This window comes from Python bivittatus, unplaced genomic scaffold (genome assembly GCF_059951505.1).
Source record: "Python bivittatus isolate LINGU-HERP-01145 unplaced genomic scaffold, Pbiv_v1 ctg000700_np1212, whole genome shotgun sequence".
In the NCBI taxonomy this organism is placed as follows: domain Eukaryota; kingdom Metazoa; phylum Chordata; class Lepidosauria; order Squamata; family Pythonidae; genus Python; species Python bivittatus.
In genome coordinates this window covers 53,534,900-53,561,423 of record NW_028277098.1, presented here as the reverse complement: position 1 = coordinate 53,561,423, position 26,524 = coordinate 53,534,900, and the positions used below count along the sequence as shown (strand labels likewise).

Here is a 26,524-nt window from a genome sequence, read left to right as displayed (position 1 = left end):
AATTGGCTCCCATCCAAGGTAGTTTCCCGTAAGCCACATGTTTGTGCGGCGCTCTTTATAAGCACGACCTCGAGGCAGCCAGCAGTTGGAGGCAGTCTTTCCTAGGGATTGTTGTTACGAAGTGGAAGTGCCAGCCCCTCTTGCCGGCCGCCTACAAACGGGAGCAGGACTAATTGCAAGAAAAAGGCGCGCCCTCTGTCCGTCGCGAAGCTGGACTTGGAGCCTTTGGCAGTGCAGTCCCCGGAGTAGTAGGCGCGCGCCCGGCGAAGGTAGGAGCCCCTCGGGGCGGCGTTGTTGTAAAGGGGACCGGGGCTGGCGGCCGGATTCTTTTCTCCCCCGGACCCCGCCGGGCCGGTAGAGTAGCGGAATAGTACTTGCTTCAAGCAGTTGCGCAAAGCACCCAACTCTTTTGCAGCCGTCCCAGGCGCTTACGCTTTGGCCCAGTTGCTCTGACACTTTGCTCGTTATGTCTTGGGCGGCTGTGGAGATCCTGGAATCTCTGCAGAGCATTCCTGTCAGGACCTACCGCCGAGTAAGTATGAAAAACGAATCGCCGTTGCAAACGTAGGCTTTCTGCGAAACGCTGGGCTTTAACCTATTCGGGGGAAGATAAAACTGCGCTGACAATGGCCTGTCCGCCCACTGTTGAGTCGGGCAGTGCAGGATTGTCTCGTTGCCCCTTGGCTCCTCCCTTCAGGGCATATTAACCTTTGCTTGTCGCTGGCTTCATGCTCCCACGTTCTCTTCTCTGCGCGCACCCTCATCTTTCACGCCCTCTCCTGTCAAGTTACACAAAGCTGGTCAGAAAAATCTAACGCTTTTGGAAAAAAAATATTGAACCCCAACTTGAGGAATTGCTCCTCCAGCTGGCCAATGTTAGTTTGGAACTAAGGCCCAAAAGATATTTTCGAATAAACATGCATTGTAGTTCAGAATAAGTTGCTTTTTTAAAAAAATCAGCTGCACTGTAATACACTTAAGTTGGTTTATTAGTGCTACCAGCATGTGGCCAACCAAAACTGTAGAGCAGTAATAGTGCAGAGTGGAGCTGTTCGCATAGTCTCAGAGAAGGGACCTGTCATATGTCGGGGTAAAGTATCCTTCTGGTATGGAAGTGTTAGAGCACCACAGGACTCTTCTGCTGTACTCAAGTAGATAAGCCATCTAGTGCAGTGTTTCTCAACCTTGGCAACTTGAAGATGTATGGACTTCAACTCCCAGAACTCCCTAGCCAGCCTTACTGGCTGAGGAATTCTGGGAGTTGAAGTCCACACATCGTCAAGCTGCCAAGGTTGAGAAACACTGATCTAGTAGTTTAAAGCCTTGAACCTTTTCTTCCTGTTTAGCCTTGGTGAACTTTTTCTGGTTCCTTAGACCTTAATTTGAACCTGTTTTTGACTAGGTCTTTACTCTGAGCCACAAAATAAAAGATAGTACTTTTAAGTGCAGCATGCTGAAACAGAAATCATAGTTAACAATACACAGTGGCCAAGCCCCTATAAAACAATCATTCTGAATGGGTACCGTCACAGAAAGCTAATAGTGTGTGGCGGGTGGGGAGTTCCAAGAACACATGGTTAATGGTTTTGTGCATCCTTAGGTGTGTTGTATAAAAGGGTGTACCTATACTTCTAGTATGGAAAGTGAAATTCTTAGGCCTGACTTACATATTATACTTAATACTTTAGTTTTGGTTTAATAAGTTGTGTGAATGCAACTGTTCTGGTTTATGGCTTAACCAGAATTGGCTACGTTCACCAACATGCTCTGCTACAAGTAAGCAAAATATGATTTAGTGATGTAGTTTTAGTATCTCCTAGTTAAACTTTGTTCCCAATTCAGAAGTGGTTTGCCATTGCCTTCTTTGTAGGGCTGAGAGTGTGTGACCGGCCCAAAGTCACCCCAAAATTTTTAGTACTCACAGTCTCCTGGTTTCTAGCCTGGTGCCATTAACCATTCTACCAAGCCAGCTCTTGTTTGCAGACAGCTAAGCTAAACAAAAAGGCTTGAGAGAGTTATTTTAATGTTAAGACACTATAAACCTATTTAGTTTTCAACCTGTTCATACAGTATTAAAGGCCTCCTAGTACTTTCTAATTGGGCATATTTCAGTAAACGAAGCATGATTTGAAGTCTTTTCCAAATCTTTCCTCTTTGTTTTTTCCTCTCTTCTCCTTCATTTTGGGCTGTTTTGTCGAGCTTAGAGAACAAACAATTGGATGCATTTTGGAGGATTCCCCAAGGTTGTAGGACAATACCTTCTGAAAGCCGTGTCATAAAATAAGCCCAGTATTATTCTGGAGAAACAGGGCTTTGCTTGTGGACGGCAAGGTGCCAAGGATAAGGTAAAGGAACATGCAGTGGCATGAGCCCAGCAGAAAAGAGCTGTGCATAGGAACCGAAAGTGAAGACATTATGAAAGACGAACAAAAGAGAGCAGCTGGAAAATGTAATTCAGCCTTCTCAGTCTCAGCCTTACATTGGGTTATTAAGAGTTGTGCTCCAGTATATTTGGAGGGCCACACTAAATAGGCGACTGAGGTTGCACTTAAGCGTGGAATGTTTTTCCACAGTTATTGCCCAAACTTGAATGTTAATGGGAAGTATGATAGAAAGGCACTGCCAGGTCTATTTCCAGGCAAATAAATACTTCTAGTGACCTAAGAGTAGGGTTACCATATCAGGCCTTAAAAATTGATATGACTGCTAGATGGCAGCAATTGCCACACACACACACCTCTAAGTCTTTGCTGCCATCTAGTAGTTGCCCAGATGTTTGCAGTCTAGGTATGGAAGCCCAAATGGGTCTTGATCTGTGAGGACTAGAGTAACTTTTGTTCTGGAGCTTTTTTCCTCTGTTATCTCTAGTATTTATAGATACAGGATCCTTAGGATTTATAGATTGGAAGTCCTCTGCAGAGTAGTTGAGCAATTTTTAATGTCCTTAACTGCTGTGATCTATTCATTACAGCACTTGAGAACATAAAAAAATGGCTTGCCTGTCCTGCAGAGGATTCCCAATCATTTAGTCCCAGTGAAGTTCCTGGAGTTGATGGTGGCTATCTCAGATCACTGCTTCCATTGCCTTAGATTGCAGGGGGACCGAGTGGGGGCCTAGAGGTTAGTCTCAACATCTAGACTGGCTCCTGTGGGAGAAAGCTGTGGTTAGTAGATCCAGCTTTTGCAAGTAAGTTCCAGGAGCTGACTTGTCTGTTAGTGGTTGCTACAACTTGGTGGTCTTCTAACTTTTAATTCCTAGCTTTTTTTCCCAAGCTGCTGTTCTGTAGTTTTGCCCTCTATCTGGAACCATTTCACATCCTGCTAAGACTATAACTTCAGGGGCTTTTCATAGCAGGGAATTTTGGAACATAATGCCTTGTGGAAGCAACAAAAGATAAATACCCATTTTTAGCATCTGCAGTCTGTTTTGAAACAACAGCAGTTTCAGAAGATACTGAAGGGGAAATTCCAAATTGATCTGTGGGACTTGAGCTATTTCCTTGGAAAATTGAAGTTAGAAGAGTGGAAAGGTTGTAGAGAAAAAGAAGGAAACCAATTTGTGGGCGCTACCCTGAATATTTGTGACATAAGGGATTAATTCTGCCTTTTCTGTGGATGGATTAAAACATACTTATTTGCTTGTAATATTTGAATGATTTATTGTTAAGGATTTGTTTTAGTTCTTACTGTTTTACATATTGATCATATTTAAATATTTTATGATTATTTTATAGTACTGTATTTTTGTAAGCTGCTTACAGCCATTATTATTAATTATACTTTTATCCCGCTTTTTTTATGTATAACTCAAGGCAGCAAACATACCTAATACTGCTTCCTCCTCCTATTTTCCCCTCAACAACAATCCTGTGAGGTGGGTTGGGCTGAGAGAGAAAGAGCGACTGGCCCAAAGTCACCCAGCCAGCTTTCATGCCTAAGGGAGGCCTAGAACTCACAGTCTCCTGGTTTCTAGGCCGGCACTTTCACCACTACATCTGCATTTTCTAAATTAAAAAATGCGCCAGAGACCGGGGCTGCAATAGACATCTAGAAACTGAGCTTAGGGAGAATAAAGCTGAGCGCTACAATACTTCATTGGTAGAGCGTTATGTTGGAGCAAGTGTTTTCATCTGCACAAGGAAGGGAAAAACCAGCTTTGTCACAGAACGGCAGGGGATGTGCAATCCATCTGAGCTGTAATAATGGGGGAAATTCCCAGCTTGGCTATTTGTCTGGCCTCTTCTTTTCCTACAAGTGGAGATGGAGGGAGAAGAAGAGGGAAAGGAATGCTTGCAAACCAAAGTTAACTCTTCAGAACCTGCTGAAAAGGGTCCCCAGTTGTTCCATCATGTGCAGCCTTTAAAACACTCTTGGGAAATTGACACCTTAGCAGCGGCGCTGCTGCGCTTTGCTGAACAAATGTGGTAGACTTCATAAATAGTCCAGAGATTTCTGCAGTCATGGATGCCAACAGGATGCAAAAGAGTTGTTGTTGGAGGCATGCCCAATATGTGGTAATTTGATATGGTTCATTCCAGGCACAAGTTGGTCTGAAGCGAAGGCCGGGTGGGAAAGTACAAATAGTAGAAGGAAATATCACTGCAATATTTTAGCACTGACTCTTTTTTTTTTTTTAAACTACATTCATCTTTATTAAACTTCTGTTCAATAATGGCTGATAATTCTGAGACATCTTAGTACCGCAGTCTTCACTAGTAAGATGTTGTTATAAAGGGCAGTGGGAGAAGAGAGAATGATTTCCCAGCACTTGTGGTTTGGAAGGAAGATGTGTGGCAAACCACTGCAGAGAAGAAACAAGTGATGAGTCCTTTAAATAAGCTGAGTAAATTCTATGGCTACATCTTTTAAAAAGAGGGTGAGGGAAAACAATACCACATTAGCCAGACATAGATGAGTTTGGGACTTATTTTTTGAAGTATAATGTTGATTTACATTAGAATAAAACAGAATGAAATTTAGAAGCTTGCTAAGGGCAGTCCTATCTATAGGAGCAGAAAATGCAAGACTCTAATGTGACACTTCTTTTTCATCCACAGCCCAGGAAAACATGGTTACCTGTATGCAATTAGCCTTGTTCCTTCTTGTAGCCTACGGTATCCGTGAAACTAAACAGAATGGTTTTGGCTGCCAGCGGCTCATCTTGGCATCCCACCTTAAGAACCTGACTGATTTGGTGAGTCTCTTTACAAATTATGTAGTAAGAATGAGGTGTTTAAAAAATAATGATGTGGAGAAGTAACATTATATGGACCGGGTGCTTGTCCTGATGGTAGCTTGGTAGTAGACCTCCAGCTTAACAGTGCAGTCAGGCTGGGCTATATTAATTAAAGTTATAGTAGTACCTAATTTCCAATATTTTATGTTGTTCCTGGTCTCCTAGCATTAGGTTCAGGAGAAACTGATTCTTTTGTATGTGGTACCAGGCAGCAAGAAAGCAGCGCCAGACTGAAAGCCACCTCGGTGATGCAAACTATGAAATTAAGCTTGGCACTTTTCTCATGTTTTCAAATGCTTGACCATTTTCAATGCAATAAAACTGTAAAGTAGTTTTTATTTATTTCCCTCGTGCCAGTGTAGATTCTGATTGAGAGCAACTTGCTAGAGATTCCTACAGGGGTTGCCTGGGGTCTTTCTAATTTGTAGCTCAGTTTGTTTGACTACCAAGAGCATCAGAAGAATGAATATGCAAGCCAGGAGAAAAAAAGCAGGGATTATGCATATAATAAAAGTAACTTCGAATTCTGTCCAAAGAACTGGTTATATTGCACATATAAACTCATGCATAAAATAACACTTGATTTGTTCAAGTTCTCTTTTGGCAAATTATAGATGGGGTGAAGGCCTGTGAAAAAGAAAGGTAGATTATCCAAGATGAGCATAATTCCTGATATTTTCTGATGATCATCCATCCAAATAATAACCATCTCCAAGATCAGCTGGGCACTGCTTCTTACCTGGGACACTAAAGCCACAGTTATTAGGAAGCTTATTTTACTTTCATTTAGTTTATTTTGGTGGTTTCTATAATTTTATCACAATTACTCAATACCTCTTCTATGCCGGCAGAAAATGAAATTGCCAAATATATACTGTTCTAATGCAAGCTGCATGAAGCTCCTAATGTCTTTGGTCCCAATGTCTTTGGTCTTCTGCAAGCAAGCTTTCTGCTGTTGGGGTGGTCAGATCAGTTGGGTGTCTGCAGGACTGAAGTTTAGTACAACTTGCTATCTTTTAATTGACATGCCATTCTCCCCTGGAAGAGCAAGAGAAAAGGGAACAGCAGAAAAGGGAAAAGTAGAAAAATAGAGGAGGATTAGGGGCTCAATTTATCTGAATTAAAACTTCTCAGACTCATGAGGGAGACTTAATATACTTTGAGTATGTTATTAAGAGTGCAGATAGACAGCTTGGAATGCACTGAGAATAGGGCAAACCCTTTGTGGATATTTTGCTTCTTCCCCTGTCCGTCACTTTGGGTTATTCCTCCAGCTAAGGTTTTAAAAAGCATAAAACATTGCTTTTTAAAAATTTAGTTGGAGGAATAACCCACAGGTTGTATATATAATTGACGCAGGCTGGATTTTCTAAAGCTAACGTAACTGACAAAGTAATGGTCAGGGTGATCTAGAGCTGCAAAATGTTGGAAGCAAAGTCTCCTGGAATCTTGATCTTATGTAGACCATTAATGAACACTGGGAAATCTTTGCTGCAAGATTTTGTTTTTATAATTAACTCCCAAAGTTCTTGATTCTTATCTTGCCCACAAAATTCCTGGAGGCCTTGTGGAATTCTGATTCAGTCTGAGAGTAGGAAAGACTGTCACAACCATTATTATTTAGCTAACAAAAATGTGAAGGCAAAACTCTCTCAATGACCAGGAGATGAGGCTGTACGCGGCATTGTTCTAGGGACTCTGCTGAAAGCATTTCTCTTGTGTTGTTTCTGTCTTGCCTGCTTCTGATGCATCTCTGGGGTGAGCATACAATTGACTCATATTTTTATCCTCTATGAGGATGACAAACGTTTGAGTTGGTCCTGTGATCTTATTAAAGTTTCTTTGCCATCCTAAATCTTCTCTATTCTCCACCATTCCTTGACCAGTACTGAAAAACTAGCTTCCCTAGCCCTCCCACAATTCTCAGCAATTATGGTCCTGTTAGTTGGAGAATCTTGGGAGTTCACATCTCTAGTCAATACACACAATACACACAGAGAGTACCCAAGTTATGGAGGGCAGTTCTTGCCAGTGAAAGCAAGTCAGTCTTTTACCCAAAGAAAGTACTCTGTAACATTAATGAGACTGATCTTCCATCATAATATGTTTGTACTATATGCTACTAGATTCTGCAAAAACTAAACAAGGAAGCACTAACTAAAATAATACTTCAATGTTTTGATTATCCATATTGATTGCAAGCAGTCTCTTTTAATAACATCTGGTAAGAATAAATTGTTTTTATCTTGACTTTGGGATAAACCTCCTCAAAAAGGCCAGTTTGGTCTAGTGTTTAAGGCACCAGGCAAGAATCCAGGAGACTATGAGTTCTAGTCCCGCCTTAGGCATGAAAGCCGGCTGGGTGACTTTGGCCCAGTCACTCTCTCTCATCCCAACTCACTTCATAGGGTTGTTGTGGGGAAGATAGGAAGAGGGAGTATTAGCTATGTTTGCTGCCTTAAGTTATTTGTAAAAAAATAATAAAGTTGGGATTAAAAAGTCTAAAAAAAAAAATGAATGTGAATTGGTAGTGTTCCTCTTCCAGGGCTCAGTTTTCTCCCTAGGGAAGCAAATTCCTGTCTGGTTGAAAACATCTTGACTATAATTTGCATGTTAAACAATGCTGCAGCACTTGCTATCTCTCTCATATATTAGTTGCCAAGGAGTATTCAAGGAAAGTGATGTATTTATAGTACATTGTTTGTCCCCTTTGAGGATTTTAAGGCAGTCAGGTCTGCTGCTATCACATCCAATCTTTTAATAATTTATAGGCCCAACTGGTCAGGTCTAGTGGAGATGACTGAGGCTCCATCCTGCAATGTTATTTGGGATGAGTTTGATCCTGTAACTCCTGAGGAAGTAGACAGGGTCCTCTGTAGTATTTGCTCAGCTGCTTGTAGTCTAGATCTCACCCCTCCTGGTTGGTGAAAGCCTCCAGAGAGGCGTCAGAGAGCTGGGTTGTGGTGGTGGGAAATGTATCCTTCAGAGAAGGAGTATTACCATCTCTTTGAAGGAGGTGGTGTACCCCTTCCTAAAGAAACATTTCTCAACCCCTGTATTCTGAGCAATTACCAGCCTGTTTCCAAATTCCCCTTTGGGGGGAAGGTTGTGGAGAAAGTGGTTGGGCTGCAATTGCATAGGGCCCTGGAAAAAATAGATGATCGGGACTCATTTAAGTGTGTTTTCAGGCCTAGATTCAGCACAGGGACAGCACTGATTGTGTCCATTGATGATTTCTGATAGAACTGGGATAGGGTTAATGCAACCCTCCTTGTCCTGCTTGATTTCTCAACAGCTTTGGATACCACTGATCGGCCTTCTGAGCCATTTCCAATAGTTGGGAGTAGGGGGCACTGTATTACAGTGGTTCACCTTCCCAAAGAGATGGTTTCAGTCAGTAATAATGGTGGTGAGAGATCAAACTTTTGATGTCTTAAGTAGGGAGTTCCCCAGACTTGATATTCTCCCCCTCCTAATCAAGATCTACGTGAAACTGCTAGGTGATGTCATCTGGCTGCATGGAGTCAGGTTTCACCAGTATGCTGGTGATGCCCAACTGCATATCTTGACTACTGGCCAAATAAGTGATGCTGTTGAAGTTTGTTCAGTAATCTGGATTATCCAGGTCTGAACAGGGATGAACTGGTTGAGATCAATCCCAGTAAGACACAATAGCTGTGGGTTTGAAAGCAAGCTGCTTTCAGTGGGATTCCATCATTAACTTTCAGCAAGGTTACACTCCCCTGTGCAGATTTAGTTTGGGGGTTCTCTTAGATTTGCAGCTTCTGCTTGAAGAGCAGGTGGCAGCTGTGGCTAAGAGGCCCTTTGCTGAGCTACAACTAGTACACCAATTGCAACCTTTCCTGGAATGGCAGAAATTACTCACTGTCACTCATGCCTTAGTCACCTCTCATTTGGAATATTGTAATATGTAGCGCTGCCCTTGAAGAGTATTTGGAAGTTGCAGCAGGTCAGGAATATAGTGACTTCTTACTATAAGGAACTCATGTAACATCTTTACTCCAGGAAGTCAGTGCCAGTTGGCTTCTGAATGTAGTTAAGGCATTGGTTGTCACCATTAAAGCACTTCATGGTTTGGGGCATTCTTTGAATGCACCTTCTCCTTATAACAGGTTTTCCCAAATTGAGGTATGCCTCCCTTGGGGAGGTGCAGACAGAATCCAGGGGAGGTGTGAAGAACCTTTTAGTTGCATTGTTACAATAAATCCACCTTTCCCAAAGTTTCATTGTATTGTTTTCATTGTTTGTGTTCATTTTGGTGTTTGGATTTTTAGGGGAAGTGTGTACATTAAGATTACACTAAAGGGAGGTGTGATGGCAATACGTTGAGGAACCCCTGCCTTATAACATCTGTCTACTAAATAAGATCTAGCAGGGTGGACTTGTGACATGTCTCTTCTCTTAGAGACTGCCATCTTTTGGGGCCATACAGATGTACGTTTTCAGTTGCTGCCCTTCTCTGGAATAACACTTGGCCTGAGATGGGATCAGCCCCTTCCCTTCTAACTTTTAGAATGCTGATGAAGACAAGGTTGTTTTATCAAGCCAGGGAGACTGGGTTGTTGTAATGAACTCTTGGTTGGGAGAGTGAGTCTCTATTGCTGTTAATGTTTTTAGTCACAACTTCAGGTTCCTAAATATTTAGGAATATTTCTAGTCACTGTTTTACTTGATTGTATTTTTTGATCCCAGTTATATATTGGGAAGCTGTCTATCACTCCTTGTCAGCAGATTGGAGCAGCTTATAAATCCTGCAAACAACCAAATAAATAATAGGCATTTGAGTTCAGAGTGAGCCTTACTTTAATAACAGCCAGATAATATAATCAGAATTGGTGGAGATAATGTATACAGTTTTAACATTGACTAAATTTTTATTTTAAATCTCCTGTTGGAAAGGAATAATATATTGTTCAATTTGTTTGTTAAAAATGCATTTATTTTTCACTATCTTTTCTGAGCCAAGCAGAATGAGTCATTTGTAACTAACCCTATTTCTCAAATATTACACTGCCACACCTTAATGGAGCTTGTTGTTTGAATAAAATGCACTGGTGACTAGTTTTGCAGCCATGACTAAATTTTAGGATTAGTCGGTATATATTTACTAGGAGCCAAGCATTTAATGATTCCAAGTTTAAAATATTGTAGAAGTATTGTGTGCATATTTGGCATTATTTATATCCAGTATGTTGCTTATTACTGTCATAAAAATCTCCCTTCCCTACTCCCAAAGAGAATATAGATCTTGGAACAGAGAATGGGATTTTCATGTCACTAATATCTAGGGAAAGGAATGGATTATCAAAATGTATTTTTAAAACTCCTTGAATTCCTGAGTAGAATGCCTTTAAAACACGTAGGAAATAATAGTTGCAAGATTAACTGTACAAGCAGTTTTCATGCTGCTTGTCATATGTTTTAAGGATGCTCATTCAGAAACCTCAGTTCATTATCTGTTGCAGCAGCTGTTTTAAAAGCTGACTTATACCTGCAGAGCCCCTTGAATTTGTAAAGCTGCTTTTTCATTCTAGTGTGATTTTCCTTGTTATAACTGAGCATAACAGTAGTCCTAATGATAGAATGAAATCAAAGTGACAAATACTTGATAGCACATAAGATGAAAAGGAAGTAGTGCAAATTGTAAATTCATATTCAGATGTGCTCAAGGAAGAGAACGGCTGTGAAATGGGTGGTGTGATTTCCAGAGTAGTAGAAATTGTATAATTTTTTTCCTGGTGATGTTGCTTGAACAGTCTTCCAGCAGAGTATCCAGAAAGCAGATCAAACTGTTGTTCCAGTTGCCAAAGTTTAATCTGGTTAACTGGTTGGTGCCTAGTTGTTGCTGTGCTGGCTTAGGAGCCATATGTCTCTTTTGACAGAATCAATAATCCCCCATCCTTTGGGCCAAGTGGGAACAGAATCATGTTGAAAATGGTGAAATCAAAACCAAAAGGGATGCTTTTAGGCTGCTATCATTGCTAGGATAGTGAACCAAACCTTTGCCCTGATTGGTTTCCTGCTTGCCTTTGCCTAAGTTGCTCTGTGGCGTTGCTAGAAGCTGTTTTGTGTTCAGATAATGGAGCAGTTATTTCCATTGGATGTGTCTTTTTGACAGACCCAACTCTGGTCAATCACTGTTGCTAGCTCTGAACCATTCCCTGGTTTATCTATCCTGAACATTTATATTTCACATTTCTTGCAACACTAAACAAGTTCTTGGTTTATGCAAGCAATTGAGTTCTCTAACCTTGTTATGCTGTCACTAGTGTTTATGCTTGCCCTAGATATCTTGGCTTCCTTGGAGCATCCTTTGGATTCTTATTTTAGATTTCTAGATACAGCTAAAACTGAGTAAGATTAGCAGATCTTTATCCTGTATTTTTTCATTACAGATTGATAGCCAAATGAAAACTTCCTGTCTACGGTTTTTTGAATATGTGGATGAAAGGGAACTGGTAAGTTGCAGGGGCTTGTCCTATATTCAGTTTGTCACTGTTGCCAGTTAGAGTTTATGTAAGAGCTTCTAGTGTCCAGACTTTGGAGCAGTGAATTTGAATGTATTTTTTAAGAATATTTTTTTTCTCTATGAGAAGTTGTGGGTACAGTGCTGAACTTTGCCTTAGCCTTGTGTTCCTGCATATTTTTTCTCTTCCTCTAGCATGGCCACTACCAGGAGATTCCAAACCAGACTTTTCTGTCATGTTAAACCTTGAGATTCCAGTTGGTTTTGAAGCTATGGCTTGCTCAAAATCACTGGGATTGTGATTATTTCCTCCCCACAATTTATGAAGAAAGGTTATCTTTCTACTCTAAAGGTTAGCTTATAAGAATTTTCTGAGAAAACCCAGAGAAAAGTCTCTGGAACACAGTTGAAAGATACTGTTTTTAAGAACTTGTGAACTAAATTTAGCCTGAATTCATTGGTATGCCATTAGAATTTGCTTCAGCAGCCAGGATGTGTCTTCTGGGTAGTCCTGATTTCTGTAAGATGGTGGAGAAGTCATTAGCTCTGTTTTTCATCTGATGAGCTCCTAGACAAAATGCCCCAAGAGGAGTTAGAGCCCTTGATGCTGTTATTGCTCATTTGATTGATCTGTCTCTTTGGACCCATTGTATAGAAGAGCAAGCAAGAAGAGGCTACTGATCTTTTTTACCCTTGTCCTTTTCTGGAAAGGACAAGTAGTAGCAACAAAAAGAAATAATACTTGATCTGAACAATGCTAATCTTTCACATCAAAACTGATTATTTCCATTGCTGACATCTATGTTTATTACCTTCTAGGATAATACTGAATGCTTTCTCAAAGCAGCCTATTTTCCCCTGAAAGATATCATTGATAGCATTGAATTCAAGGAAAACACTCCAAACTATCTGAAACTCAGACTGGTAAAGGATTTACACATGGAGCTTAGAAAATGCATTAAACCTCACAGTGATAAGAATAAGGTAATTTTTACTTATCAGTCTTGCAATCCTCAGAAATAATGCTAATAAATTTAATGAGACCAAGAAGCTGACACCTAAATATTGGAGCTGAGGATGCTGAGCAGAGAACTGAAAAATGCTTTAGTGTGTCTTTCCTTGCATGTGCCTTCCTTTTGAAGAAGTTGGGATTGTGCCAGATATGACCTTAATCACATTTTTGGACTTGACATACCTAATATTTAAAATACTTAATACAGGGCAGGAGGGAGCCAGTTTGGGGATTTTGAAACAATGAGTAGGCTTCAACCATGTGCTTCTCCCTCCAAATGCTTGCTATCTACAATGGAAGGAAATGCTTCCAGTTTAACAACTATGGTGAAACTGCTTTTTGGTTAGGATCATGTCATGTTGGCCCATGGACAAAATATCCAAAATCTATTGCTGGGTGATATCATTTAGGACCAACTGAAATGACTCAAAAAAGTATGCAATCTTCTAAATTCTCCAAAACTCGTCATCAATCAAAATGTCCCCAAATATGAGAAAAAGTTGTAGCAAGAAAATCCAAAAATTAATTGTTCTAACCAGTGGGATCTACAGAGTTAGTCTGGAGATGGACTGAATGTGTAATATGTTGGTATCTGATTACACTTAATCTTTAGGGACTGAGGAAGTAGTTGCTCTATCGCACTGACCTTTTAAATCCCATTGATATGTTGGATGTTCCTTCTGGGATCTTCAGTATAGAGTTGAGAACAGGCCTTGCTTATAGGAGTAGAGAAACTTGTTTTTTGTAATTGATTGGCTGGTGATCATTTCTTATGCTCTCATAGATAAAAATAGCTAATTTTATTTTTCCTCTTGCTTTCTGTTTACCTCTGAAAGAAGTGCATCAAGACCTTCTCTCTGACTGCAGAGGAGACTTTGCAGCTGGTGCACAAATACTTTAATGAAGCCAAGCAGTTTCTGATGAGGGAAAAGTTCACACATGATTGCAGCAGCGTCTTCCAGAAGTGTTCAGAATCATGGGAAGAAGAGACTGTTTCTCCAGGTAAATAGTTCAAGACTTTTCAGATATCCATTTCCTGCCAGTCATCTGGCACAGAGTTGGGGAGAGATGATTTTAAGTTGGGTGAAGCATTTTGTCGCCTTTATGTATGTGCTTTTATGTTTGTGCAGCAGGCTTCTCTCTGTGTTTACACTTGCAAGCGTTGTTTATTGTCAGCTGGAATGCATGCCTTACAGGTCAATAGGCATCTCATTTTAGTGGAAATGTGGTGGGCCTCTTCAGTTTGAAGTGAGGGCAAAACTGTCTCTGTTTAAGTCTGATGTTGCTGCAGATTCCTGACCCTAATGTGCAGCAGGATGGTGTGGATTTTAGCACAATGCCAGTTGAAATTCTTCCCTTCTCGTTACCCATTGTTCTGTGTTAATCAACTTTAATATTTCTGTATTCCTTTGTCCTCTATCACTTATTTGGGTTCTGTTTGTTTTGAGAGAAGCTTCAAACCATGTGTATAAAGGCTGTCTAAAAGTATACTAAGGTACCCTTCTAACAGAAATTACTTTTGTTCTAAGTATCTTCACAATCAACTTCAGTTTCAAAAACTGCAGCATTTCTACTTGGGATTAGAGATGGATGTGCTCTGAGAATCCTAGAATGGCATCTGACCACCAGAAATGGAATCTTTTAATATTATGGCAGAGAATTTCAGATATATTCCTGAGGTGGACCTCAAATAGATGCAAGGGCTAAGCTGCAAAGACGGGAATAAGTTGAGAAGACATTGCATTCTTATCTAGATGGTATTTCTCTGGGGGTGTATGTGTACATACATCCTTCTATTTTTTAAATTCAGCTTGGAAGGTCCATATAAGATGCTTGAACTTCTTATGGTCCCAGCATTATTCAGGCCTAAGTGAGTGGAATCTTTCTGGCTGGGCTTTTGTCCACTTTTTAAATCTATTCCTAAATAAACTTCATTTTTAGTTCTATTTCTCTGAGACCCAGTGACACAATGAAGCCTTCAGTCCTTCTGAGTGGTTGCTAAGGAGAATGCAGTCACTGTCTGACATGAAAATCTGTCTTGAGTCCATCTGTGTTCTTGTGGCCGTTTATGTTTAATGTCTGTGCATGCACCATCTATAGTGACATATGGCTCACCTGTTGTGGCCATGGATATCCACATCCCCACTCCTATATGGAAATTATAATTCCCTTTGCTTTGATTTGCTGAACAACTGAATCCTGATCCAGTGCTTGATCTCAGTTGTATATGATTTCTCAGTAACTTTAGTTGCATGAGATCTTCTTGATGTTGCTACCCGCAGCTAATCTTACAGTGTTTCCTCCATTCATCCATTCATTCATTAATCTATTCATCCTTAAAGTCCTTTCTGGATCCTGCTGCTGGTTGTCTTGCTTTGTTTCAGTTTTAACCTGCAGTTTGTTCTGTTGCTTTTGGCCATGATCTGTCAAAGCTGAAATCTGGTGTTGGCATGGTAGCTTGAAAGAAGGGTCTAATTTGAACCTAATGCAATCTTTTGATTTTCCTTGCATTTTAAGAAGCTGGTTACTCTATGGCCATTCTCTCTATCTGGATCTTTTCAGGTGTTGTTACTGCCCTGGATTGCAAGTGTCCATCTACAGGCCCGATCAGTGTAGAAGGCTCGACATATCTCGTTCCAACTCCTGAGTCTTTCTCTTCTATTGCAGACCAGCTGGACAGCAGGAAGGCAGCTGTCAGCATTCTCCAACGATTAAGGCTTCCTGATGCTACTCAGATTCAAAGTGGGTCAGAGAGCAATTCCAGGTCTAGGGTGCCTAGAAGCACTCATAAAAGCCAAGAAATCACCAAAGGCTTGAATTTCAGGTCTGGCATTGATGCCATATTACCATCACCATCATCACCCTCTCTTTCTATCCAGAAACAGTTGGAATCCATGGAGACCAGATCTTCCTCCCTGGATTCTAGAACTGGTGAAAGCCAGAAAAGATCCGATGAATTAGCTTCTCAGCATCCCCCTCTCTCTGACTTAGCCAAATCCTTTCTCAATGAGCAATGGTTTGAGATAAAAGAAAAAACTGAGGCCACTCCAGGACTTGCATCTGATCAGGATATCGCTGTTGCCAGCAGTGCATTCAGCTTAACTCTGACATCATCTTCCAGCTTGGAGCAAGTAGACAGCTCTAGGGTGCCCTCCAGTGGCAGTCCTCATGTCCTTGGCCACAAGAATTCTGTCTCTGCAACACAAGAGCCTTCTAGACTAGTGGTCGCCACAGAGAATTCCTCATCCCCCAAACAGATATCCCATGAAAGCTACTCTTGGGAAAAGCAGAGTAGCAGAGATAGAACCCCCAATGCATTGCAAAACACCCAGCTGCGAGAGAGGCGAGAAGAGGGTCTGGCCAAGGACAGGGACTTGGAGGATAGCATCCCCGGACCCAGCTTTGATCTGAACTTCATTCCTCCGAACGCAGAAAAGCACATCAAGAAGTCAGAGCCCAGAAATATCCAAGGGACGTCTGTGACATATGTGGTGATGCCCAGTGTCCTGGGAATCCTGCTGGCACTGGGAGGCCTGCTGTTCTACTTGCATAAATCCAGGGTAAGGTTGAGTCCTGCCTTAACAAACATACACCTACATTCCCTTCTTCTTCCTCTCTTGGTGGCATATTTGAGGCATAGAGTTTCCTGAAGTTAGTAACATAGACCTGTCATTTAGAGAGGAGTGTAGCTTCTTGGCAGAATACAGACTTTGTATGTGGGTTCAGTACTTGGCATCTCAAGGTAGGTCTGGAAAACCAATAGTGTTAGGTATGACCAATAATGCCAGATGTGAATTAGTTTCTTGTGTCCCTGAGCAAAAACTCTTTCCCTGCATTTCCATTAAATTTTTCCTGCAGCCCATCTTCTGTTTTGTTTGCTGTTGTAAGATATCTTCCTTCTACTTTGTTTTCATTGGGAAGCAAAAAAAAATGAAAAAAAACCTGAGGTTTGTGGGGCATATCTCATCTCATGCATGTCTTGCAGTGGTTACTCTGTCTTGGATTGCCTGGGCCACCTTAAATCCTAGAGTTTCCTACACCACAAGACGCAAGCATTGCTTAAGATGGACTACCTCCCGTGCTGCCCAGCACCACACCTCGACTTCTTAAAAGTATTTGGCTGTAAAAGTATAGTGCTGAGGGTTGATGCTGCTGTCCTGATAAGTAGAAAAGTATATCCTGTGGTTCATCTTTTGATCCCTAGAATCAGGATAGGGTTGGAAAATGTTACTGAGCATCTTGAAAGTCTTACGGAGTTGAAGAAAAATTATAAATACCTTTCCAGGATGAACCAAGAGAAGATGTAGTTGCATGCTAGAGACTGTGTTGAGCCCTGCATTGTGATTAAACATGTTGCATGTATCTTTGCTTCATGCCTTATTTAGAAGAACTGCTTCATAGGAAGGAAGAGGAAACAAGTGTATCTCTTGATTTGTGGGGCTGGCACGGTCTGTGTTCCAAGGGTGAAATCTGTTGCTGCTTGGTTCACAAACAGCTTGCATAATTAAAGGGAAAAAAAGGATACATTCAAGGAATGGCTTTGACTATAGTAGTAACAGCTATCTTTTTGCAAGAAAACAACCAAGCTCAGAGAACCCCAAGGACTCCACAGCTATCTTTTTGTTAATGCTAAAATTTACCATTCTGTGCAATAAGAGACAGAGAAATATTGAAAAACCTGGAGGTAATAAGCATAGAATCTAACGATGGGCTTGACCCTTGGGGGCCTGAAAGGCATTCTTTACCTTTAAATGGCATGCCAGGGAACAGCACTGCAAAAGTGTGCCAAAGAAAACTAAACTTGATTTAACGGTTGATATAATTATTTTTCATGTGTTTAAAAACTACAGTTGAATAGCAAACTTTTGAAGGGGCTCTGTGAAGAGGCCCAGACAGTGCTGGGCTTCTGTGGTTTCAGAGAAACGTGCTTTCAGAGAGCGTTAAAAACGGCTGGTGACATCCCTGAACAAGTTTCAAAGAACAGTGCCCAATAGTATAGAGGCCTTCCATCTGCAAAGACAGCTGTTATGCTTGTTGGTAGCACTCAAACTGCAGTAGAAGCATTTTCTTGGAGTCATATTCAGTTTGTTTCCCCATGGTTGTTTCCTCTTGGGACAGCCACAGCTTTTAGCTGGAAATTCAGTGGCAGTGATACCAGCAGTTCAGCCCACTCTTGGTTGGTTCAAATCAGGGTTCTCTGTCCCAGTACCCAACTCTTCTTTTCTTCCGTACAGATCCTAGGAAAGAGGCGGACCCAGCAGATGGGGAATAATGCAGAAGGAACAGAAGAACAGAGGTGAGAAACTAGAAGATCATGACAGCTGCCTGTGCAGCTAGATTTTCTTCCGTTAGCCTCTTTCTACAGTAGATCAATCATTCCTGACTTTTAGATCCCCCCCCCGTGTCTCTCTCACACACTCACCCACACACACACACTACACATTTCAGATTCTTATGTTTAAACTCATTGGCTGCCCCTCAAGACAACAGAGGTCTTGAATGTACTGCTGTGGGATTGAATCTGTTAGGCTGCTATGTGAATGTGCCAACCTGAAGCCTTCCAGATGCGTTGAGCTATAAATTGAGAGCACCAGGTCATAGAAAGTTGAACAAGATATTGACTAGTGAGTCATTGCAGCTCTTCCTCTTTGTCTTGATGTTAAGATTTCTGTTCCTTTTTTATAGGTCACTGAATGGAGGGGAGGGACATTTGGAGTTGCAGATTCAAAGGGAACTATGAGGTAAGATTTTTTTAACTTTCTCAGAGGAAAATAAGGTCTTTGGAGGTGTTTATGTTGCCTATCTTGCAACAAAATTGCTGGAAGAGAGAAAAAGATAGCAGTTACAGCATACGTGTACATAAATTTGGTGGGCAGTTTTGAATATAGCTTTCCTATGAATACTAAATGCTAAGGACAAGTAGGAGAATACCATTGTCTAATAGTCCAGAATTTTAGATACGTCTAAGTAGGCGCTATGGATTGTAGCTATGTCCTTAGGGGATAGCAGCAGATAGGCATCAACTTAGAATCCATTCTTAGTCTGGAAAAAAACCTACATTCTTATGTGACTGCATTTTCTGTGAAGTCAAGAGTCACCCATGAGAACTGAAGTTGGACCTTTTGCATATGCCTGAGTAAAAGTTCCTAAGTTGTTTGGTTTGTAATAAAATAATGGTTTGTGTTCTACCTCTTAACTCATTGACGCTTGAATTAAATACTGCATTGTCTTGATGACTCTTCATGTCTTTTTATTTTCAGCTACACCATTCCCTCTGAAATGAGAAACTGCCTGGGTTTTGGACTGAAAGCCCCACTTTTAAAATACAGTTCTCTTGCTATTATTGGGAGAAATTGCACAGAGGAACTCTGGAACTGAAGCCATGGCAGTACTTTCCCATGAAGAGTGTTTTCTACACTTTTTTTTTAATGGGAAGGAATTTATCAGGAAATGGACACTATTTATTTCTGGTAGCCAAGGCTGTCATTCATTATTACAAGTTGCCTTTTTTCTGCCACTCAGCCAACAAACTGGAGCTTGAGAAAAGGAAGATGGTCACTTGGACTGCAAAATCCCTTGTGAGATGGACATGGTCTACTAAAAACTACTGTGCCTATTCCATTTTGAAGGGGAATGGATGGTATCCTCTTCAGATCTATTAGAAGTGGATTCTGCAGTTTAAACAGCCATGCTAGGCATGAATGAAAATTGTCTGCTTAATTCTTTTAGAGCTTCTGGCCTCTTGAACTGCAGAAGACTTCAGGACCTCAGCTTCATGCCAGCTATTAATTTCTTTAGGCACTTTGTCCATCTCTTAAGCTTTGTAGGTCATACAGTACATCTCTGTGCACAACCCCATCCAGTTAGCACTCTACATAAACTAACATGTTTTTCAGAGAAAGTTGCTGTCTACCTTTCCAGGAGCTTATAGTTTTACTTCCAGGATCCATTTTTAACCTTATCATTGGGTAGCTGTTTTTAACCTTAAATTTTAACTTAGTAATAAAATGGATTTTACTTAGATTTTAGGACAGGCCAAAAAAAAGTACTTCATACTACACAAGATAACATGCTGGGTACTGGCTGGAATGGCTTTAAAGTGGAACTATGGCTTTTCTTTTATGTATTCATCTGTTTTTAGTCAATGATAAATGGAGGCTCCCCATTCAGAAACAAGTGTGCTTCTGAATGCCAATGGCTGGGTTGGTGTAAAGAAAATGAAGGCACATTGTAATGGCTGGCTTGTGGGGTTTCTTAACAACCTTCCAGTTAGCAGCTGTAGAAAGAAGCATCTGGCCTTTTCTAAGCAGAATTTAGCAACGGAATATTTATCTTTTTGAGCCTTGTATTGTACCACTGGTACAACGCACCAACTGATGTACCCCTGGAACATGACTCAAGTCATAATGAGAATTAGCCTTATTCCCCTTGTTTCCTCTGACATTACAAGAAGTATTACTGAAGACTTAGCTTGTAAACTGGGGCACTGATAAGAGATGCACAGGAACCATTGTTCCCCTGAAGTTGTTTCAAGTGTAAGTGGAACCATGTTTGAAATGCAGCTGTTCTGAGTTGCTGTTTAGATTTTCTCTCTTCTAGACCTCGCCACCACCACCACAAAGAAATTCTGTAGCAGGACAAACATGACCATGCAAACATCCAAGTATGGGCATGCTCTTAGAACTGCTGAAGTCATGTGCCTTTGGGGCATATGACTTTGTTTTCTTCTATTGTGATAAGGTGTCAGTATACCCTTCCTCACAATTCTTGCTTAATTTTTCAAACCTACTTTTTACTTCAGTAGATCTGTATTCCCATATTATTTTGCCAAGCAGATGCAAAGTAAGAGAGTGCTTGCATGGAAGGCATGGAGTAAGACTGAGGGTCCTGAACCCCTTTTGCACTTGCTGATTCTTTCCTGCAAGTATGTTGCCAGGCTGTATTCCTCAGTATTAGAACTTGGCTGCAGAAACAAAGTCAAATTCTTTCTTGTAAATGTATCCCTAGTCTTTAAAGGAGGCAGCATGGTTTCCCATCCATTGTCTGTGCCCTGCAGAGGCTAGATGTTTTCTTTAGCAGAGCAAGAAAATCATGAGGTTGAGAGCCCTGTGTTTGCCTCGAAATAAGTAGCCCTGTCTCTTAAGCTTTAGTTCCAGGATCTCATAGATAAGGTTTTGTCCCTCTTCTTTCTTTTTCCATGTTGTAGTGGAGAGTTGAGCTATAAGAAGCAAATGGGAGCTGCCTCGACAGCCATATTTTGAAGTGAAGCAAAGCAAAGTGTTGCACTTTCTATACTTAAAATGTTTTTCTGTTCGTTTTTGAGAACATTCCAGCTCTTCTAGGGATGTGTCTGGTTGAGGATCCAGAGTCATTCTGGCCTCATGCTTCATTTCAACCCATTTGCTTTTCTTTTTTCTGTATCTGATATTTTGCCCTTCCCTGTTTCAGCAAGGTAGGTGATGGTTCTGAGCTGGTCTCTGAGTAATGCTGCTACCTTTGCTGTTTGAAAGTTAATGAACCAGATCAATTTTGATAAAGCTGTTTTTTTTCTTTTTTAAGAGGAGGATGTGGATGTAACAAATCAGGCTCTGTGAGAAGCGACTGCTAAACAATGCAGCATAAATTGCTTTGTTGATATGAGCAGGCCTCAGTTTGATAGCTGTCCTCTTCATGTGCCAGTGAATGATTTTCTGCCATATAGTGTAGGTGCAATATCCTGAGCCATGGGGTGTGTGGCCCTCAGTTTAAGGTATTGGTCTAGCTAATCCAATAATCTCTGCCCAAGTCTGTCTGTTATAAGAAGTTGTTGTAAGAAGGGGGCTTGATGAGACATCATTTGATTGCTGTATTTTTTCTTTTCTTTCCCCAGACCAGTTTAGCTGGTTAAACTCGTAGAGAATTCCATTGCAAAAGGTGTCAAGCTCCATTTTTATTTTATTGCAGTAGGACATACGGAGGTGTTGAGATTTAAACGTTAGCGGGGGCTTTGTATAGGTCAATGAGCCACGCACAGGATTAGCATTGGCTTGTTTCCAAGGAAGATCAGTCCCCCACTCTCTCACCTTTGGGCCAGGTTTATCATTGTGCTTGGATGTGCAGTTGAATTGCTCCCTCTGAAGGACTTACTTGCTGGCACAGTGAAAGTTTAGTGTTAAAGTCAGATCCTAAGAACCACATTTCCATGTCTTTTTTAAAGTTGCTTTTTAAGAGAGTTACAATTCTGGTTCAAACTGTGTTCTTTTTAATATATATATATATATATATATATTACAAATATTTTATATAATTTTTTAATGTCAAATGTTTATTTAAAAATAGAAAAGGATGTATTTAATAAACACTTTTAAAAGCTTTCTGTGTTTTATGTTAAAATCAGTGGATGGTGTTTAAGATGTACTTAGGACTATATTTATCCAAATTATGCCTGCTGAGGATTTTGGAATGAGGTTACAGGTGATTCCTAAGTGTGTGTGTGTGTGAGAGAGAGAGAGAGAGAGAGAGAGAATCCTTCTTCCTGCCCATTGGTAACCCTATTAGTTGCCCAACAGGCTTCCTACCATTTACTGCAGCTCTCATCCTGTTTGGGTCAATCTCTAACCCAGCCGTCTTCCTATTCCCTACAATCTCAGGTCACCAATCAGTTCTCCCTGTAAAGATAACTGATAATACATCTTGTGAGGTTATCAGGGATGAGTTTGAGCCTGTTGGTCCTGAGGAAGGGAACAGCTACATTCTTGGTCCTCTCTGAGCTTGGTTGTTTGCTTGCAAACATTTCATTACTCAGCTAGATGATGTTACCTAGTTGGAGTAATGAAATGTCTGCAAGCAAACAACCAAGCTCAGAGGGCACCAAGAACTCCATAGTTCAACCCTGATCTACAGAAATTCTCTTGTATTGGAAGGGAACAGTATTATGAGTTCTCAGGATTGATCAGACAAAATACAGCACACAAGGTGAATCATTCTGAATCTTTCATTCTTAGTAGTAATAAGGGTAAAAAAAATCAGATTCTCTGACATAATAGTCTCCAACAGGTAACTAAAGGGGATTTCAGCAAATAAGTGGACCTACAGTTCTGTCCTCTCTCCTGCAACTTTCTTCAAAGAAAGTTAACACAGAAAAAAGTATGATCTAACTGGTCTACAATTATAGAGCTATCTGCTGACAATAGCACTGCTGGTGTTGAAAGGACAGAGTGTCTATTCTAACTTATAGTAACTACTATATTCCCCAAAGAGTTAATTAAGGGCTGCAGCTAAACTTAGCTGACAACTCCTGAGGTTAGCAGTGCTTGATTATTTTTTCTCATCTCTTTAGTTCCTTCTCCCTCTGGATATCTCTTCAAGGAAGAAAATATCTGATCCTCTTTCTTCTCTGGCTATGTCTGCAGGATAGATAGATCCCACACTATCATCCTCCTTGCATAGCAATCCCTATGCCAATTCCTCTTCAGTGGGCTTGAATCATCCTGGAACCAGCATCTTTTCTGCAATCCAAGACACTCTAATTCCATCTTTGCTTGCTAGCCCTTTTTTTTCTTTTTTCTTCAACTCAGCTCCCTTTTGCCAGCTTCTTAGACCATTTCCATCTCTCCCCCTGTGAAATATGTTCTCTGTGTAAACCCTTTATTTTTCCAGATTCAGGTATCAGCCACAAATACAGAATGTCTAGGTTGTCATGTGACAGAGCAGATGGAATTTATCTCCTACATTCTGTTACCATCAGCCCTTGGTGAGATCAGCTCTGCCACCTATAGGCTGGATCCCTGCCCTTCCTATTTGGTGAAATTTTGGTCAGGGTGCTGATAAATGCATACTTGATTGAGAGATGGTGCCACTTTCCTTGAAAACCACTCAACAAATTTGGATAACTAAATCTTCAACTCTCCATTTTTGAGGAAGTTTGTTAGGAAGGTGATGGGTCTTCCACCACAAAGGGCTCTGGAGGAAATGTACTATCTGGTGGTTTTCAGTTGGGATTCGGGCTTCTGCATGGCACCAAAGCCATACTGATTGTGCTTGTAGATGGTCTTAGATGGGAAAGGGATGGAGGAGTATTGCCCTCCTTGTCCTGCTTGACTTTTCAGTGTCTTTCAATACTATCAATCGTGGTATTCCAGACTGCCTTCATGGGTTAAAATTAGGGACACTGTTTTGCAGTGGTTCTTCCTAAGGGCAATTCCAGATCATCCATTGGCATAGGGTAAGGGTATCATCAATATGCTGATGACATACAGTTATTCATTTATTTATTTATTTATTTATTTATTTTTATTTATTTATTTATTTATTTATTATTAAACTTGTATGCCGCCGATCTACCCCAACGTGTGACTCTGGGCAGCTCACAATAACAAAAAAGGAAAAAACACCAATCCCTCCAACAATGGCTAAAATCCATAAATACTTAAAATAGAAACATACATTAAAAATGTCCTAAAAAACCCCTATAAATTTTAGCCATAACACCTTCAAGATGCTGGGGGCGGGGGGGAGCCAAACCCATCATCCCACCAGCCATTCCACAGAATATATCTCATTCCCAGACTGAACAGGCAATATGGTTGAAGGGCTATAGTGATGCCCTGAGGCTGTTAGAGCTGGATGGAGAGGAACTTGCTGTATGATGCAGCGAGGAGTATGGATTTGAAAATGAATGCACTGAAAACCAAGATAGTTGTGTTTGACAGAGAAAATGGAGTGAATGATTTCAAGTTATACATACATGATAAAACTGGAGCAAGTAGATGCCTGTATATAGCTTGGTAGAATGTTTATTAAAGAAAATGGAGAAATGTTAGGATGTGTAAATGCTGGCAGAAAGGTGGTAGTAATATGTGGTCTGTTATGAGGAATGAATGTTTGTTGAAAGAAATAAAAATGGCAGTGTAGAGAAACATGCTTTTGCCCACTTAATTACATGGAAATTAGGATTTAGTATTTCAGGAGACTGAGAAAGTTGTGATTGGATGGAGTTGGTGAGATCCTCAGAAAGAGGTAAGAAGTTTAAAAAGCAATCTTGGAAGCAGTATATGGTTGAAGTGGAAGCCAGGATTGTTTGGAAAGATAAAAACATATGGACAGGTTTACCAAACACTTGGATTCACAAAATGCATTAAGCCACAAAAACCTAGCCATGGTTATCACTACAGGTAGTCCTTGATTATGACCATTTGTTTAATGACCGTTTGAAGTTATGCAGTGCTGAAAAAGTGACGACTGGTCCCCAATGGACTGGGACCATTGCAGCATACCCACAGTCATGTGATCAAAATTCAGGCGCTTGGCAACTGGCATGTATGTACAACGGTTGCAGTGTCCTGGGGTCATGTGACCATTTGCGACCTTCCCAGGGGGGCTTCCAACAAGCAAAGTCAATGGGGAAAGCCAGATTCACTTAAAGACCGTGTGATTTACTTAATGACCATGGGAAAAGTCATAAAATTGGGCATGACTCATTTAATCACATTGCTTAGCGATGGAAGTTCCAGTCCCAGTCGAGGACTACCTGTACCCAGGTTTAGCATGCTGGAATTAATCTACTAGGTTTTATCTGGCCTTACTATGCATGTTATGTGAATGCAGGCTCTGTATTGCAGAAGCAGGTAGCTGATCCTTTTTAAAGCCTAGATTGCAGTACTGAAGTTTGGTGGCAAATTACCAAAAGCCAAAAGAGTGACTTTTTTTTTAAAGAAAGAAAATACTATTTTACACCCTGAAAACTCCTTAAATAATTAATTACTTAAATAAAATAACTGTTTTTAAACAGTTAAGCGAGTTCTCATCCTGCCCTCTTCAGTGATATCACACCACACCCTACAGCTCTTGGAAGAGGGAAAAACAAAGTACATCCTTCAGATACAAAAGTGTTGCCTCTTCTATATTGCATTGATATGTAATTCTTGTTCTGGATCTGGAGGAATAGTTTTGTTCGAAGAACTTGTATTTATCCTTTCTTTCCTTGCCTACATTCATGATTTTTTTCTTATTGTGTGAAGTGTGAGTTGAGAAAATATCAACTAATCTAAATATTTGAAACATAGCTTTCCTCCATCTGATGATCTGTAGTCTGGTGGCTACAACTCCCAAAGTTTCTGGCAACATGGCCTTATTGGCTGACAGTTTTCAGAGGTGTAGCACAACTTGTCTAGCAGGCATCAGATTGGATAAGGGTGAACAAAACTAAACAGTTTGAGAGCTGATTCTTATATAACATTCTTCCAAGGAGTTTCCATCCCTTTTCAACTATTTGCTATGTAACTTGCTTGATAAGAGCTGGAGATTCTCTATGTGGTTTGCCTTTTTTTTTTTTTTTTTAATCTAATCAATTACTCAGAAAAAGCTGCAACAGGAAAGAGATACTATCCCAGCCTTGCACATATTTACTTGGGGAGAAATGTGGTCAGTGTGCTTAAGATGGTAATCTTTGCTTAAGATATTAGCAGGTCAGTCTACTCATAGATGGAGTTTATTTACTATTTGGTGCAGCATCTCAGAGCAGTGCTCTTTATCAGTGGATGTTACATTTGTCGACACTTAGGAGACTAGTAGACAAGTAGGAGATTTAATTAATATTGAGAAGTAGGGAAGGTGAGGTCCTCTGAATGCTGCTGACTACAAATATTAGCAACTGTGCTGGCTGGAACTGCTGGAAACTGTATTTTGGCAACATTGAAAGATGCACAGCTGCTTCTACCATAAAACCAAATAAACTTATAGTGAAATGCAATCTAAACCTGTGAAGCAGCTGAAGCCAATTTGATGCAGGCAACTACTTTGTGATGCTGAG

The 26,524-nt window shown here is 40.6% G+C and overlaps 1 protein-coding gene across 3 annotated transcripts; it reads left to right on the top strand.

Moving 5' to 3' along the window:
• Positions 1-22,080, top strand: CSF1 (colony stimulating factor 1). Of its 3 annotated transcripts, none has more exons than XM_025167745.2 (9): positions 1-269; positions 5,058-5,194; positions 11,653-11,715; positions 12,543-12,707; positions 13,572-13,737; positions 15,403-16,295; positions 17,970-18,031; positions 18,421-18,476; positions 18,996-22,080. In XM_025167745.2, exons 2-8 carry the CDS (start codon positions 5,069-5,071, stop codon positions 18,473-18,475), a joined length of 1,530 nt encoding a protein of 509 aa, XP_025023513.1. In that variant the 5' UTR covers positions 1-269; positions 5,058-5,068; the 3' UTR covers position 18,476; positions 18,996-22,080. The 3 variants fall into 3 exon arrangements, with proteins under 3 accessions (XP_025023513.1, XP_007429952.1, XP_025023512.1); XM_007429890.3 differs by having other exon boundaries at positions 8-269; positions 15,298-16,295; XM_025167744.2 differs by lacking the exon at positions 1-269 and adding an exon at positions 282-532 and having other exon boundaries at positions 15,298-16,295.
• Positions 22,081-26,524: the final 4,444 nt, after the last annotated feature.